Consider the following 17,157-nt stretch of genomic DNA (forward strand, 5'->3'; position numbering starts at 1 on the left):
ATCTAATATTTGGTATTCTCCTGGGTTCTTTTTACTTTGATCCTTATCCCTCCTCAGTCCTTTGTATAACTTTTTTTTTTCCCAAAGGATTTTGTCCTGTGTTGTTAACTATTATTATGCTAATATCACTTTCCTTTTTAAAAAATAAATTTATTTATTTTTGGCTGCGTTGGGTCTTCGTTGCTGCGCGCGGGCTTTCTCTAGTTCCAGCGAGCGGGGGCTACTCTTCGTTGCGGTGCGCGGGCTTCTCACTGCGGTGGCTTCTCTTGTTGTGGAGCACAGGGTCTAGGTGCGTGGGCTTCAGCAGTTGTGGCTTGCGGGCTCTAAAGTGCAGGCTCAGTAGCTGTGGCGTGCAGGCTCAGTAGCTGTGGTGCACGGGCTTAGTTGCTCCGCCGCATATGGGATCTTCCTGGACCAGGGCTTGAACCTGTGTCCCCTGCACTGGCAGGTGGATTCTTAACCACTGCACCACCAGGGAAGTCCCTAGTATTATCACTTTTACTCCTAGTAATCCCTAGTTCTGTTTTCAAGCTCATTCTCTCTTCTGAATTCCAGATTTATGTTTCCTGGTGCCAAGTGAACATTTCTTTCACTTCAGACACCGTTTCTGAAAACAAATTCATTCTTCTTCTGCTGTGAATTTGCTTCTCCCCTGGATCATCAGTGAATGGCATCCTCTATACGCTCAGCTGCTTGAGCAAAACGCCTGTGTCATCTGAGTTCTTTCTTGTCCCTGTTCTCTGATTTCTGAACAGACCCTGGAGTCCTTGCCTTGCATATGCTGTTTTCTCTGTACAGAATACCTTTCCTCTACTCTGCTTGGCAAATCCCCATTGCTTTTGGGCAGGGTTAGTGACGCCTGTGTGTCTGCTCCTAGAACGTGTGAGGTCAAGTTTCCATTTTACTTCTTTTGTTTCATAGTTTCATATTTGATCATCTGTAGAACAGACTCTGTCTACCGGGAAGAAGCCTTAGCAAATTTTAAAATGTTATTTATGCCAATACTTAAATTAGTTTGTGAAAACATTCTTAAAAAGTAATAGGAGGGCTTCCCTGGTGGCGCAGTGGTTGAGAGTCCGCCTGCCAATGCAGGGGACACGGGTTCGTGCCCCGGTCCGGGAAGATCCCACATGCCGTGGAGCGGCTGGGCCCGTGAGCCATGGCCACTGAGCCTGCGCGTCCGGAGCCTGTGCTCCGCAACGGGAGAGGCCACAACGGTGAGAGGCCCGCGTACCGCAAAAAAAAAAAAAAAAAAAAAGTAATAGGGTGCATGTTAAGCAATTTTATACAGAAAATGAGTCTCTTTTCCAATAAACACTGCAGGTGTGATAATTCATTCAATAAAAGTATATTTAATCTAGATATTGGGGGCAAGAGGCCTTGCAACCTGTAGAGGAGGTGTAGGAATTGAAAAACTCACATTAGTATTTTCTTTCTTTCCTCATCCCCACTGGCCACTCAGAGATTTTAAAAGACCTTAGATCTGCCCTACTTGCTGAAAATGCACCCGGTTGGATTTGTGTTGGACTTCTATGTCTATTGATAAATTCAGAGCACCTCTCAGTTACTTGTTCCTTCCTGCCAGCTGTTTGTATTGGATTCCTTTCTTTTCTGTCTTTTTTTTTGGCGGTACGTGGGCCTCTCACTGCTGTGGCCTCTCCCGTTGCGGAGCACAGGCTCCGGACGCGCAGGGTCAGCGGCCATGGCTCACGGGCCCAGCCGCTCCATGGCATGTGGGATCTTCCCGGACCGGGGCACAAACCCGTGTCCCCTGCATTGGCAGGCGGACTCTCAACCACTGCGCCACCAGGGAAGCCCTCTTTTCTCTTTTTTTTTTATCTTAGTTCTGTGTAATATAGCGTAGTATTCTTAAAATCCTGACCAACGAAAAATTTCTGAGGAAGTAGAATAGAGATTAACTCTTCTGGTTAACAGATAATGGTACTCTGAAGTCTTACTTTCCATCTCCCATCTCACTTCCTTTTACTGTTAAGAATCAGAGCAAGTTAAAGCCTAGTTCTGAATACTTTCCCTATTTTTTATTCTTCTTAGCAAGAAAATCATTTATCCAAGTACAGCAGGACAGTTAATTGTTCCAGCTACTCTTAGAGATTAATGGCCTTGGATAAGTTGCCTAATCTCTGAGCCTCAGTTTCCACATCTGTAAAATGGGGATAACATACCTCAGAGGGCCATATGTAAGAATTATGTGAGATACCATCTGTAAATTCTCTGGTACAGAATTTAACTTTGTCAATCCACAGTAAATGTTAGCTCCCTCTTCCCTGAAACAAAGTGAAATGGTGGGTGTGAAACAACTTTGTAAATAAATATAAATCACTAGCAGTGTTTCCTCTTTCAGCATTGGGTATTAATAGCATAGTTTATAATCTCATTATTAGAATATGCTGGCTCAGGCCCTTATGTGATAGGCACAGGCCCAGATTTGGTGATCCTTAAAGACTGTGTTTTTTCTTGTTCTAAAAACTTGAGAGAACTCCTACAACAAACTCAGATGATTTATGAAACTAACAGTTGGCTAATTCTTAGTCTTGTGTATCCACATATGAACACTAAGTGCGTGTTTTACCCTCTCTTCATACTATCCAGACCCTCCCACATTGCCCCACTCCTCCCCTGCCACAGTAAAAATTTTGAATCCCATGGGATTTATGAGCATAACATGTACCTTGGCTTCTTCCTGTTTTTGTCTTTTTCGTTGGATTGGCTGTGATAATCACCTTATTTGGATATGTAACTTAAATCTCTAAAATAAGCTTTTGTCCTGTGAGTTATAAGGTAGAGGGCCAAGGACTTGAAATTATTGAACTCCTAGGAAACTTATGTGATCCAGTTTAGAGAAATATTGATGATCTCTGAATGTGTTTTTACCACTTAAGAACATTTAAATATCATCTGTCATGTTCATTGAACATTTATGTGCGCAGTGCTTTCTGGGAACTCAGGGATATAATAGGAGTGTGCTCTTGCCTTCCATAGTAATCTACTTGGAGTTCAAAGCAGCTCAAAAATACTGAAATTTCGGACATTAAGCAACTTAAATGCAAAACATAACCAATAATATGTGCCATGTCAGTCAGAGACGTCGTCTTATTTCATGAAAGTGTGGTGAATTTTGGTTTCCTCACCTGTGAAGTAGAACTCAAAATACCTGAAGGGTCATTGTGATGATTTAAATGAGATTGGGTATGTAAAACGTAGTTGTAGTACATAAAATCCACATATATTCTTTCTACAGTTGGGTATGTTTTTAATTGAAAAAGTATTAGATGGCATGTGGTAAAAACAATGCAGGCAGAACAAAATGAAGAGTAAGCCTTCTCACTCCAGACCCTAGGTTCTTCCCTGTGTGCCTCTGGACCAAGAGCACAATTTCAAATAAATAGGTACCTATGTACACATGTATACGTATTCACGATTGTATACACTTATAATGTATAAACGGGAACATTATACATGTCGTCTTTGATATCCTGCTTTTTTCATTTAAAAGTAGATTTTGGCAGTCCTCTTTATCAACAAGTGTAGGGTTTTTTAAAATACATTATTATTTTATTCTTAATGATTGCAGAAAATTCTAGTTTTAGTGTAAAATAATACAACATATGTCTTCCCCCATCACTCATTCAAATATGTTAATCCAAAACTTTCTCTCCTTAGGGTCAACTCACTATCCTAAAAGTCCATCCTCCCAAGAAGAAGGAACAGAAAGACCTCTTTGTAAGAAAGGCCTGGGTATCCCATGAATGAGACAGCAGAAAACCGACTGGAGTACAGCAGGACTCCAGAGCCAGATATAAGGCTCAGAAAAGGGCACCAACTTGATGGTACAAGGGGAGGTGACAATGACATCCACCAAGGAGATTTGGAGCCTCTTGTAGAGGCATCTGCCCCTTCTTCCTATCATAAAAAAGTAAGTTAAAGTGGAAGGATGGTAAGTAAAACAAATTTATGGGAATATAGCTGGAGGAAGGATATTAAAAAGAAAGAGTACGGGGACTCTGCTGGAGAGAAGATGGCGTTTTGAAAAGGAACCCTGAGCACATTTGTAAGATTTTGAAGTCTCTCATTCTTAAGGTAGCTAGGAATTAGTTATGCCCTTTCTGTTGACACGTAAAACCGTACTTAAGCTGCTCTATCTTATTTAAGAAAGGAAATGGGTTTTTGTAGTTACCATATATCCTTTATAATTCAGCCATGATTTAGTAATGACATTATCGTTTATATTTTTGGAGAAATCCTAATTGCATGCTGGAACTACTTCTCAGATAGAGTTTATCTCCAGTGCATACCTTGGGAGCCAGTAGAATTCTGGGAAAATAATCTAATCTTTCCTTTTACCTCGCAGAGAAAAGAGCAGCTTTTAAATGATTCAAGCAGCTGTACCAAGAGCGCAAAGGTGTAAATATCTGTGAGGAGGTCCCAGTGACATTGTTAATAGACATTTTGCCATGTGCTTTGGAACCTTGCAGTTGTGTAGCACGTTCAGCGTTGTGTTTCTAGTACAGTGTTTCTCAGACTGTAGGTTATGCCCGTTAGTAGTTTGTGAAATTTATTTTGGTACTACAAGCAGTGTTAATTAGACCGCAAATAAAGATATTAAGGTGCATATATGTAGTAATATACCTTTAAACTATGTTATTTGATGAAATTGTTTAGCTTTATTTAGATATGTATGTGTTTATAGATATGAGTAATATATACATTTCTTACTGTGGGTTGTAGTTAGAAACATATTGAAAGCCTCTATTTGGAGCTGCATCTTTACCATAGTAAGAGATAAGCTTACTGTGTGGGTAATAGTGGTGCTGGTTGGAACTCGAGAGGGTTGTCTTGTCCTTTCAGGTCTTTTATAAGAATTTCACCAGAGGCTATTGTGGCAGGAAATTGAAGGTTATTTCTTCTTTTACCCTTGGTGACACTTTGTAAGCCAGCTTCATACTCTGGGCTAGTTGTGCTACATTGAAAGACTGTTTTTGTGTCCCTGTGTGTGCGTGTGCCCCCGCATTACAGGGCAGGATTAAAATCAAGATTTGCTTACTATGAGTATAGTGTAATTTGGCCTTCAAACAACCATTACTCTTTTTTTTTTTTTTTTTTTTTTTACATTCATTTCATCTGTTTATTTTTGGTTGCATTGGGTCTTTGTTGCTGCGCACGGGCTTTCTCTAGTTGCGGCAAGCAGGGGCTACTCGCTGCGGTGCGTGAGCCTCTCATCGCGGTGGCCTCTCTCGTTGCAGAGCACGGGCTTCAGGTACACGGGCTTCAGTAGTTGTGGCTCGCAGGCTCAGCAGTTGTGGCGCATGGGTTTGGTTGCTCTGTGGCACGTGGGGTCTTCCTGGACCTGGGATCAAACCTGTGGCCCCTGCATTGGCAGGTGGACTCCCAACCACTGTGCCACCAGGGAAGCCCTACCATTACTCTTTTAAAAGAAGTTTGGCAGATAGCTAGGGTAAGAACTTGCTTCCTTGCTTATGGCTTTGCTTTCTTGTTGATGTTTTACAATAACATGTACTAGCAGCTAAGACTCCCCTATTGAGACTGAGCAGCTTGACTTTGCCTCCATTGCTACTTAGGCCTAAGCAGTTACCGAAGCAGTAAGAACTGTCGCTAGGTTTGGATGAGGACTGGGTTATCTTTTCTTTTTTATTGTAGTAAACACATGACATACGTTATTGCTGACTGTATGCACTTTGTTGTGCCGCAGATCTCTAGAGCTTTTCCATCTTGCGTGAGTGAAACATCTACCCATTGAATAGCAACTCCCCATTTTCTCCACCCCACCAGCCCTCGGCACCCACCATCCTACCTTCTGCTTCTATGAGTTTGACTTTACATACCTCATATAAATGGAATCATGTAGTATTTGTCCTTCGGTGACTGTCTTGTTTCACTGAGCACAGTGTCCTCAGCGTCTGTTCATGTTGTAGCGTAAGACAAGCCTTTTTTTTTAAGGCTGAGTAATATTTTATTGATATGTATATATCACTCTGTCTTTATCCATTCATCTACTGATGGTTGTTTAGGTTGTTTCTACCTTTTGGCTATTGTGAATAATGCTGCAGATATCTTTTCAAGGTACTGTTTTTAGTTCTTTTGGATTAATATCCAGCAGTGGGATTACTGGGTCATATGGTAGTTCTGTTTTTAATTTTTTAGGAACTTCCATACTGCTTTCCGTAGTAGCTGAACCATTTTACATTCCCATCAGCAGTGTACAGGGGTTGTAATTTCTCCATATCCTCATCAACACTTTATTTTCTTTTTTGATAATGGCTCTCCTAACAGATGTGACTGTGGTATCTCATTGTAGTTTTCATTTGTGTTTCCCTGATGATTAGTGATGTTGAGCATCCTTTTCATATACCTGTTGGCCATTTATATGTCTTTTAGAGACATGTCTATTCAAGTCCTTTGCACATTTTTAAGTTGGGTTTGTTTTTGTTTGTTTGGTTTTTGCTGTTCAGTTATAGGAGTTCCTTATATATCTTGGATATTAACCCCTTATCAGATCCATGGTTTGCAGATATTTTCTCCTGTCCTTAGGTTACCTTTTCACTCTCAATTGTCTTCTTTGCTATAAAGGAGCTTTGTGGTATGACATAGTCCTATTTTTCTAATTTTGCTTTTGTTGTGATATTGGTGTCATATTTCTTCATGCCCAGTGTCACAAAGCTTTTTTTTTTAGGAAATGCTCAACATCTTTAATCATTAAGGAAACTCAAGTCAAAACCTCAATGTGATACCACTTTATATGCACAAGAATGGTTAAAATTTTTTTGCAAGGGGGACAGTTAACAAGCATTCATGAAGATGTGAACCCTCATATATGCTGAGGGTAATATAAATGGTATAGCTGCTCTAGAAAAACTGTCACCAGTTCTTCAAAAAGTTAAATAGAGTTATCATATAACCCAGCAAATACCACTTTAAGGTTTATACCCAAGAGAAATAAAAATATACATCAAAATAAAACTTTATATGTATGTTCCTAACAGCACTATTTATGAGTCAAAAAGTACAAACAACTCAAATGTCCATCACTTACTTGATGAATAGATATATTAAATGAGGTATATCCATAAAATGGAATATTTTTGGCAAAAAAAAAAGAGAAAGAAATACTGTTACATACTACCACACGGATAAACCTTGAAAATGTTCTGCTAAATGAAGGAAGCCAGTCACAAAGATGACATATTTAATTATTCTGTTTATTTGAAATGTCTAGAATAGGCAAATCTATGGAGACAGAAGGTAGATTTGTGGTTGTCAAGTGCTGGGGGGATGGGGAAATGGAGAGTCACTGCTAATGGGTATGGGGTTTCTTTTGGGGTGATGAAAATGTTTTAAAATTGACTATGTCATGAAGCTTTTCCTCTACATTTTCTTCTAGGATATTTATAGTTTCAGGTCTCACATTTAACTTTTTTTTTCTTTTTGGCTGTGCTGCATGGCTTGTGGGATCTTAGGTCCCTGACCAGATCAAACCAGGGCCCTTGGCAGTGAAAGCATGGAGTCCTAACCACTGGACTGCCAGGGAATTCCCACATCTAACTTATTTTTAGTTAAGTCATTTTGAATTCGTTTTTGTGTATGGTGTAAGCTAAGGGTCCAGTTTCATTCTTTGGCATGTGGATATCCAGTTTTTCCAACACCATTTGTTGAAGAGACTATCATTTCCCCATTGTGTAGTCTTGCCACTCTTGCCGAAGATCTGTATATGTGTGGGTTTATTTCTGTGCCCTCTCTTCTGTTGCATTGGTCTGTGTGGCTGTCTTTATGCCGGTACCATACTGCTTTGATTACTGTAGCTTTGTAATATGCCTCTAAGTCAGGAAGTGATGCCTCAAGCTTTGCTGTTCTTTCTCAGGACTATTTTGACTATTCAGAGTCCTTTGTCATTCCATATGAATTTTAGGATTGTTTTTTCTATGACTGGGGTTATCTAAAAGGAAGTGGAAATGTAATAAGCAGAACTGGATAAGGCTTGACTCGGTTATTGAAGGACTAAAAGGTATTCCAGGCCAAGGGAATAGCAGATGTGAAGACTCAGAAGTAAGAAATAGCATGATGCTTTTAGGGAATAGTAATAATGATAATAGCTAACGTGTTTTGAGTATACATTGGTGTATATTGATGTGTGAACCTGCAAAACGTCTGGTATAGCTAGAGTGAAAGGTACAAGGGTTTCAGTTTGTTAGCAAGTGAGCCTAGACGATTGGGGCCTAAAATCCAGATCTTTAGCCTCCCAGTCCAGTGTTCTTCCACCCTCCAGAGTTCTTTCTGAAATGTGTAGTGTTGTGTACTGGTTAAAGTGGATAGACCATTACTTCTAGGCCTCTGGCTCTAAAGCATCAGCTCTTTTGCTGAACTTTATAGTTTGTGTTTTGTAACCATCTATAGATAAAAACACAAAAGAGGCATTTCAAACCAGGTTACCCTTGATCTTTAGTTTTATGACTTTATTTCGTATCTCTGAGTTTTTAAGGTATTAAGTTGAATAAAGAGAGCAGCCTTTATGGTTGTCCTACTTTTCCTCTGCTCCAAATTCTTCTTCATAAATGGGGACTGGAGCCAACTCTTCATTCATTCAACCTAGGAATTATTTTCTTGAACTGATTTGCTTTAACCAAACTCATAAGAATGCCACTGTTTATTAGTTTATCATAAGAAATCTAACTTGTAATTAGACTCCCGTCTGCCAATCACTTCATTTTCTTTTCTTGAGGAGGTCTACTTAGGAAATTCAGTTAAGATTAGAGGCAGTTGCTTTGTGAGAATTAAAAAAAAAACTTGGATGATTTTAAAGGTCTTTCCCATCAATCTTTGATAGCGATAGCTAGTCTTTACAGGCTGAGTCTGTATGTTTCTAGGCTGGCCAAAGTGAGTGTTCAGATAGACTGGCTGTTGTACCTCTGTTGGACGACAGCAGAGATGCAGTCATCGGTGCTTACTCTTTCAGCTATCATTTTTTGAAGACCCCTTAATTTCTACTAACCCCTGTGTTTGTGTGTTAGCTATATCAGCTTGCTAATGCCCTTACTACACATTGCAGATTTCTAAATTTAAGGCTGGATTCATTCAACCTGTCAACTTTCCAAAAAGACCATCAAAATAACCTGTTGATGTTATAACTGAATCACTTTGCTGTACACCTGAAACTAGCACAACGTTGTAAATTAACTGTACTTCAGTTTAAAAAATGGTTAATAAAAAAAGCAAGCAAACAAAAATAACCTGTTGATCAGACTAAGCGAAGTTTCTTATTTACTGCGGTGAGAGTGAGCACACTCTGAAGCGTCTTGCTTTGGAAGGAGAGGCCGTGGCTGGCTGTGGGTAGGGTTTGCGGTCTGACTTCTCGTGGTCTAAAGCAGGTCTTGCAATACAAAGATCGTATTAACATTGCGCAGAGCTTGTGATAGATTAGGACAGTTGGAGCAAGTCTGGTGAGCAAGTTCTTACTTGATAAGTGAGTAGGTGTGCCCAGTTCAGTAATTTATTATACTAAGGAGCTGGTTGAGCGGTCTAATGTTAAGTGAATTTCTGAGAAGCTCCTAAAGCTAACAGCAAAGCTACCTACTGGTTTGTACCTTAATCTTCCTGGGCAAGGGTTTCCTGAACAAATGAGGTCATGTTGTGTAGGGGCCTTAGATCTTAGTCCTCATAGTTATGTGAATGCAGAAGCCTCAGTTCTCACTGACCTCTGTAGGGCATATACATTTTAATCAAACTTTGCCGTTCCGGCCTCTGGGTATCTTACCATTTCCTTGACCTTTATCTTCTAACTGTGGATGGTGTTATGACCGTAGATCTCTGTGGCACTTTGTCTACTGACTTCAACTAATATTTAAATATATAATTTATGTCTTGCTACTCCGCTAAATGCACCCTAAGTTTCAGCTGAACTGAACTAGTCTCTTTTCTTCAAAATGGTACTTTTGCTTTTCCCTCTTGACAGTTCTTTTAATTCGTCTTTCCAAAATTCTATTCCTCATGCAGCCTTTCCCGAGCTCCACACTCCGTCTTTAAACTGGCTGTGCCTTATTTCTTAGTCATTTATGTAGCTAATTCAGCCCCTTATTAGATTGTATGCCCGTGGAAGACAGAGACTATATTTTACTCTTATTTTTTTTTTTTTTGCGGTTCGCGGGCCTCTCACTGCCGTGGCCTCTCCCGTTGTGGAGCACAGGCTCCGGACGAGCAGGCTCAGCGGCCGTGGCTCACGGGCCCAGCCGCTCCGTGGCATGTGGGATCCTTCCGGACCGGGGCACGAACCCGTGTCCCCTGCATCGGCAGGCAGACTCTCAACCACTGCGCCACCAGGGAAGCCCTACTCATCTTTTTAAAAATCCTCTTAATATTTATTAAACTGAATTACTCTGTTGAACTGAGTTGGGCTAAAGCAGATAAACGCCCAATAGACTGATGAATTATTTTCATATAGGACTTTCATCTTTATCACTCTGGTTCTCTCTTTCCAAAGGTAAAATACACTCCAGAGAATTAACATTTTAGGTTGCAGTTTGTACGGATCATCAGAGTTGGATATTGTTGTGTTTTGAGGTATAACCCACTTTAACTCTTCTCACAGATGGACTTCACTGAAGATAGGAGGAGGAAAAGATTTGAAAGTGTTTTTGTACTCACTTCAGAGCACTGACCTCTCTTTAAGTTTAAATATAGTGATTTATTCATAGAAAGCCTTAGAGAATTAAGGTTTATGCCTTTATTTTAGGCAGCTTTGGTTTTAATTATCATTTACAATGTCCTGTGTCTTCAAAACTTATTTTGATAACAGTTAGAGATATGACAACAGGAGCAGAACAGAGCAAATGTTTAACCCTTGTATGTGATCATCTTAGTATAGATGCAGTTTAGTATTGAAACAGATCTTTGGGTGCTGTGGTTTAGTGGCTACTAGAAGGGAAATTAAAAGTAATTTCCACTCATGACAAGGTAGTTATTTAGAGTTAATATTGGAAGACAGATGTTTTTATATATATAGTGCTCAGCACAGACTTTCCAAACCATCATTATGTGGCAGAGCTATAAACTTGCCCGTGTGCCCTGGAGAAAACATTTTTGTCTTGTGTTCTAGCCACTGCTTGACTCTACCACTTAATTCCTACATGTTAACCTCTGTTTAACCAGGGGAACTATATTTACCACCACCCACTCTGTGTAGATCCCTAATTGGCAACTCCACAATGCTTGAACACAACAAATAACTATTTATGGTCTAGTGTTTTAGACATTTGTTTTTTGAAGACATGTTGGTGAGTGTTCTGTTATAGGAGGGTGGGAAGTGGGGATAATGTTTGGTAGATCAGCAGACTTATTAATACTTTGCTCTTCTGAAGGAAATGTTCTTTTATAAAAATTCAGAAATCTTGCTGACATGTTGGGATGGGTGGAAGTATTTATCTTTACTGGGGTGTGTATTTGACCACTGACCACATTCTGCTTCATAACACATACACTGGACCATGGGAGGTGGAAATATTACCGTTGGTGGTATTTATTAATAAAAAACTGATCCCCACCCCCCCCCCCAAAAAAAACACCTGGATGAAGCTACATATCTTAGTAATGTAATGTACAGTGAAATTCTTGCCTTACATATAGGATCGCGTTCTTTGAATTGAGGTTAGCTCTTTAGAAGCACCATTTTGGATAGAAGGGCAGTTGTAAAAGATGAGAAGAGAAATGCATACAGGCAGCCCTGATGCTCTGCGAGTTTCCAGCATGCATGAGTTTCAGCTACCATGCGTTCGTTAAATAATATCAGTCCCTCCACAGTATGGTTCAGATTTTAGTTACTGTGGTTTATTTACTGTGAGTAATTCTTAAAGTACCAACTCTCTGCTGTCTCTCCAGTCCACAGATGATGGTGCAAACAGTAGATGTTCATTGTATTGATGACTTCTTTGAAAGTCTGTCAGTGACTGGTCAGTGTACATCTGTTACTCACTTAATCCGTGAGACAGCAAAGTGTGTTGCTTCCCAGTGATAAACCCATGCGACCCTTTATAAAAATGGATAATCAAAAGAGGGAATAGGCTGACAAAGATAAAATGAACGTGATAATGGCGAACGTGAAAATCAAGTCAAACATAAATAGGAGTTAGAGAAGCAATAGCTGACTGTGGGAATGTTGGCACTGCCTGCCGCCACTTAAAGAGATTCTAGATCTGCAGCCAGAGGATCTTAGTGAGGGCAGGCTTGTCGCCATAAAGGAGTATCGTGTGACAGAGGATGTGGATGGCCAGTGGCAGGCAGAAAGGTCAGATGAAGGGAATGCCTAAGGATGGTTCATGACTTTGAAAGTGCAAAGAATAAAACGTTGAAACCCTGATCCAAACTTAGAAAGTACGACAGTTTGCCAAGGCATAGAGAATATGCTCACTGTGTGTTCTAAGTTAAACAACAAGAAGGCACACACCGCTCACATCGCTCTTGGTAACTTTTTTTAACCAATAAGCGGTTAATTCTCAGTGTTTCTGTTCTAAAATATAGCAGGCTAAATAAATACTGGTTTTCACTAGTCTGTTTCTTTGTACATGTAAAACTGACAGAGATTTTAATGTTTTGACAGCATTTTGTTCAGGTCATGCAATAGTCCCCACTGGTCATTAAGATTGCCAAACGTGATTTTGGCTTGCACAGTTTTTACATCCTGAGCTACCATGTGGAACGAGGGCTGTCTGTATGTGTCGTGGCCTTTTGGCCCAATGTCTGTTACCCACAGAAACAGGCCGTTTCATAACTAGAAAAATGTGTGAGGGGAGTGAATAGAGCAGGAACTCTGTGGACCTGAGTTGAATTTCTGACTCTAGGTGTGTTACCTTGAACACATCATTTAACCTCAGGTTTCTCATCTCTAAAGTGGTAGCCGCTCAGTGAATACTTCTTGAGTGTTTTGAATGAATGCTTACCATTTAGCCCCGGCACTAGTAACCACTTATTAGTAAGTAGCTCACTTATTAGCATCTTTCACAGAGAAGGATCTGATAAGTTTTTTTTTTTTTTCTGATGTGAACACAGTATTGAACTGTGACATACATAATTTGGGGTGTATAGACCCTCTCATTGTTTCTTTAGATCAGAGTTTCTCACTCCCTGGTGACATTTTGCCATTGTAGGATGTTTAACAGTATCCTGGCCCCTACCTACTGGATGCCAGTAGCATTCCCACTACTTGTGACATGTAAAAGTGAATCCAGTTATTGCCAGAGGTCCCCTGGGAGCGGGTGGGGGTAAAATTACCCCTAGCTGAGATCAACCTGCTTTAGACTTTTAAAGTATTTTCTTAATTTACTTCTCTCCTTTCCTGTTTCCCTTCTTCAACCATACCTTCTCTCTGTTGCCAAAGTGATAGTTTCCAAATGCAAGTCTAGTGCTCAGCTTGCCCTGCTCTCATATCCATTAAATGCTCAGTCCTGCCTGCAGGGTAAAGCCTGAAGCCCAGGAGCATCAGAAGCTTTCAAGGAGCCGGTTCCTACCGAACTCCACCTCCATTCCTCTCCCTCCGTTTTTTTTACTTTTTTTTTATTTTTAAGCATTTTATTGAGGTATGATTTACACAAACATTGTATTATGGGGTAATTTAAACACATTAAAATGTGTTTAAAATGCCCAAATCTTAGATATATAGCACAGTGACACTACATATGTGTGACGACCACGCAGATCAAGATTCAGATTATTTCCATCATTCAGAAACTTCCCTTTATGCCCTTGCAGTCAGTAACCCCTCCCTCACCCCCATTCCCAGTGGTCGCCATTATTGTGACTCCTACCACAGTAGATTTGTTTTGCTTGTTGCTGACCTTGATACAAATGGAATCATGTGACACACACTGTCTTAATAATGGCTTCTTTCACTTGGCATGTTTCTGCTACTCACCCATATTGTTTTGTGTCAGTTCTTTATTACGGAAGAGTATTCTGTTATATAAATCTATCACACCTGTTTATCCAGTTTCTTATTGTTCGACAATTGGGTTATTTCTGGTTTTTCACTATTATGAATAAAGCTACATTGTACGTCTTTACCTTCTTTAAAAATTTTTTATTGTGGCAAAATTTATAATGTAAAATTTGCCATTCTGACCCCTTTAAAGTATACAGTTCAGTGACACTAATTGTGTTCACAGTGTTGTGCAACCATTGCTGTGACTTCCAGAGTTCTTCATCACCCCAGAGAGACTTAAGGAGCAGCTCTTCATGCCTTCCTCCCCCCAGCCCAGTGTTTGGGAACCTCTAGTTTACTTCCTGTCTCTGTGACTTTGGTTATTCTAGGTGTTTCATGTAAGTGCAGTTGTTGTGTGGGGGGCATTTCACTGAGCATGATGTTCTCAGAGTTTATCCCTGTGGTGGCCTGCGCCAGAACTTCATTCCTTGTTTTTGTTGTTAACTTTTTATTTTATGTAGGAGTATCATTGATTAACAATGTGTTAGTTTCAGGTGTACAAGGAAGTGATTCAATTATACATATACATGTATCTATTCTTTTTCAAACTCTTTTCCCAGTTAGGTTGTTACAGAATATTGAGCAGAGTTCCCTGTGCTGTACAGTAGGTCCCTGTTGATTATCCATTTTAAATATAGCCGTGTGTATATGTCAATCCCAAACTCCCTAACTGTCACCCCCCCACTGTAACCATAAGTTTGTTCTCTAAGTCTGTGAGTCTGTTTCTGTTTTGTAAATAAGTTCATTTGTATCATTTTTTTTTTTAGATTCTGCATGTGAGCATACGACATTTCTCTTTGTCTGACTTATTTCACTCAGTATGACAATCTCGAGGTCCATCCATGTTGCTGCAGATGGCATTATTTCATTCTTTTTAATGGCTGAGTAATATTCCATTGTATATATGCACCACATCTTCTGTATCCACTCTTCATTCCTTTTTATGACTGACTAGTATTCTGTTGTTAGCTAGGCTGGGTCTCTTCCCTCATCCACAGGCATTTGGATTGTTTCCTTACTCACCTCCTTTGGCCTTGCATCACATTTACTTTGTTGCCACAGCTGTGCTAAACTCTGTACTCTTTGTATGGAGCTTTTTCTTCCCTCTGTGTTTTTGGATTCGGGCTGTTACCTTTCCCTGTCATGTCTGACTGGTGAACTCTTAACGCATTTTCCAGGGCTTGCTTCAGATGTTACCTTTCTGGAAAACTTTCTAGCAGTGCCAGAGTTAACTTTTCTCTTTTCTGTTTGCATCAGACCTTGTCCATACTATAGACTAGCTCATTGCTATGGGTTTTTTTGGTTGTTTGTTTGACTTACAGGGGTGCCTTCCCCACTAGGCTGTGGCACCTACTTCAGTGTTCTCAGTACGTAGCCCATCATCATGAGAAAGACCGTCACTTATTTATGGCCGGAGTCCTAGGCCCTGGGATAGTTTCTTTTATTCATTATCTTTGTTCCTTAAACAGATGTGCAGTGTAGTGCAGTGCTGTGAAAATCATTTTGCAGGTGAGGAAACTGATGCTTATTGAGATTGTATGTAATTTTGTCAAAGATCACACAATTTATCATTAGTCAAGGTTTATCTGGCTTCAGAGTCACTTTTATCCATTGGCAAGCCAACTTTTCCTAAAAACTGTTTAAGTGAATAAACAGTTTTTTCCTCTGTTCGGTGTTCAACCGAGACCATACATCTTGCATTCTCAATGTTTTCTGTTTTCTTGTAATAAACATGTGTTAAGCACTGCTGAGAATCAAAGCTGTCCTCCCCCATAGCAGTGCCATTGTTCTCCTCCTCCCTGCTATGGGAAGTTGATGAGTTCATCTCTCTTTCCTGCAGACGTGGACAGTGGTGGGTGCCCACCCAGAGAGGTGCCCTCTCCTCATTTTCCTTTCCTCAGTCTGTAGTAAAGGTTACCTATGTGAAGTGCCTTCGCTTCTGCCAGTGAGGCTGCCTTGCCTTTCCCTGTCAGCGGTCCTCCACGAATCCAAGTGCACTTGATCCCGTTGGTATCGCAGACTGTCTGCAACTTAGTCAGGTTTTACTTTTGATAGTACAGGAAACATGTAACTGTGTTCTGAGTGCTTATTTGTAGTTTTATTGGAAACTGCTGGCGTGATTTATTTGTCTGAGAATCAAGATGGAATCCATGTTTCTGTTTCTCTTTGTGAAGAATGAACTGCATGTTAAACATGCATAAATACTGGACCTATTTTATGTTTTATATAAATTTACATTTTATACTTAAAAAAATCAGTCCGCTAATCATTTCAAGCTGTTGTCTATTTTCAGTTTTCATATAATTGATGATTTAATGGAATTTTATCACCTTTATTTTGTTTAATAAGGCACAATCCTCAAACCTTTTAAAGCATTAATTAATCTAGCAACTTGGTAAGTATATACAATATTGGCACAGCTGTTCTGGGAGCAATGGAAGAAGACAAACATACACTTAAAATCTAGTTTAGGAAGCGTTACCGTGAAAAAGTAACATTCTGTCAAATGTGAAATAAAACAGTGTAAGTCAGTGAACAAGAGCTGTACATTAGTTGTCAAATGAGCAGTCTGGACTTGAAGTGCTGGAGAAATTCAGAAGAGGAGGCATGTTATGGGTTAGGTGGAGCCTACATTTTCTGGTGAAAATGGCTTCTTGTTTGCAGGGAGTGAAACACATTGAAATGTTACAATGGTTTGTAGCCCTCCAGACGGCTGTGTTAATATCTGTGTTATTGAAATTTCACAGGATTGGGGGAAGCAATCTAAAAAATGTTCCTAGAAAGGTAGAGGGGCTGTGGAGGGGTGTGGGAGGGAAACATGGAACCTTCTTGAAGGAAAGGTAGAGAAACACTATGCGAGAGTAGTTAAGAGGTTTAAACAGGAACATGATGGTGATGGGCTGGCATGGAGGGCCAGGAAGGTAAGTTTTGGGTAAGTAGAGAAGGGGAGGGTGTTTTCTTGGTGAGAATACTAGAGAAGCAGATTCAAGATGGTTTTCTCGGAGAACATAATTTAAAAAAAATTGAGATTGGGTGCATAGCATGTCTCACATGCTGCCTAATAGCCTCTAGTTATCTTGAAAAGTGAAGAAAGTAAAATCTTAGGATTTCTTTTGAAACATGTTCAAATTCACGTTTTGTGGTAGATGACCTCCGTGTGC

General features: G+C 40.0%; 1 protein-coding gene across 3 annotated transcripts in view; it reads left to right on the forward strand.

Moving 5' to 3' along the window:
• Nucleotides 1-17,157, forward strand: part of ADIPOR2 (adiponectin receptor 2) — a 52,500-nt gene that overhangs the window by 18,648 nt on the left and 16,695 nt on the right. For all 3 annotated transcript variants that reach the window (XM_032645405.1, XM_032645406.1, XM_032645407.1), the window contains one exon: nt 3,682-3,934. In XM_032645405.1, the coding sequence (XP_032501296.1) occupies nt 3,764-3,934 (171 nt within the window). In that variant the 5' untranslated portion in view covers nt 3,682-3,763. The remainder of the gene's footprint in view (nt 1-3,681; nt 3,935-17,157) is intronic.

The sequence above is a fragment of the Phocoena sinus genome, chromosome 10 (genome assembly GCF_008692025.1).
Source record: "Phocoena sinus isolate mPhoSin1 chromosome 10, mPhoSin1.pri, whole genome shotgun sequence".
Taxonomy (NCBI): Eukaryota; Metazoa; Chordata; class Mammalia; order Artiodactyla; family Phocoenidae; genus Phocoena; species Phocoena sinus.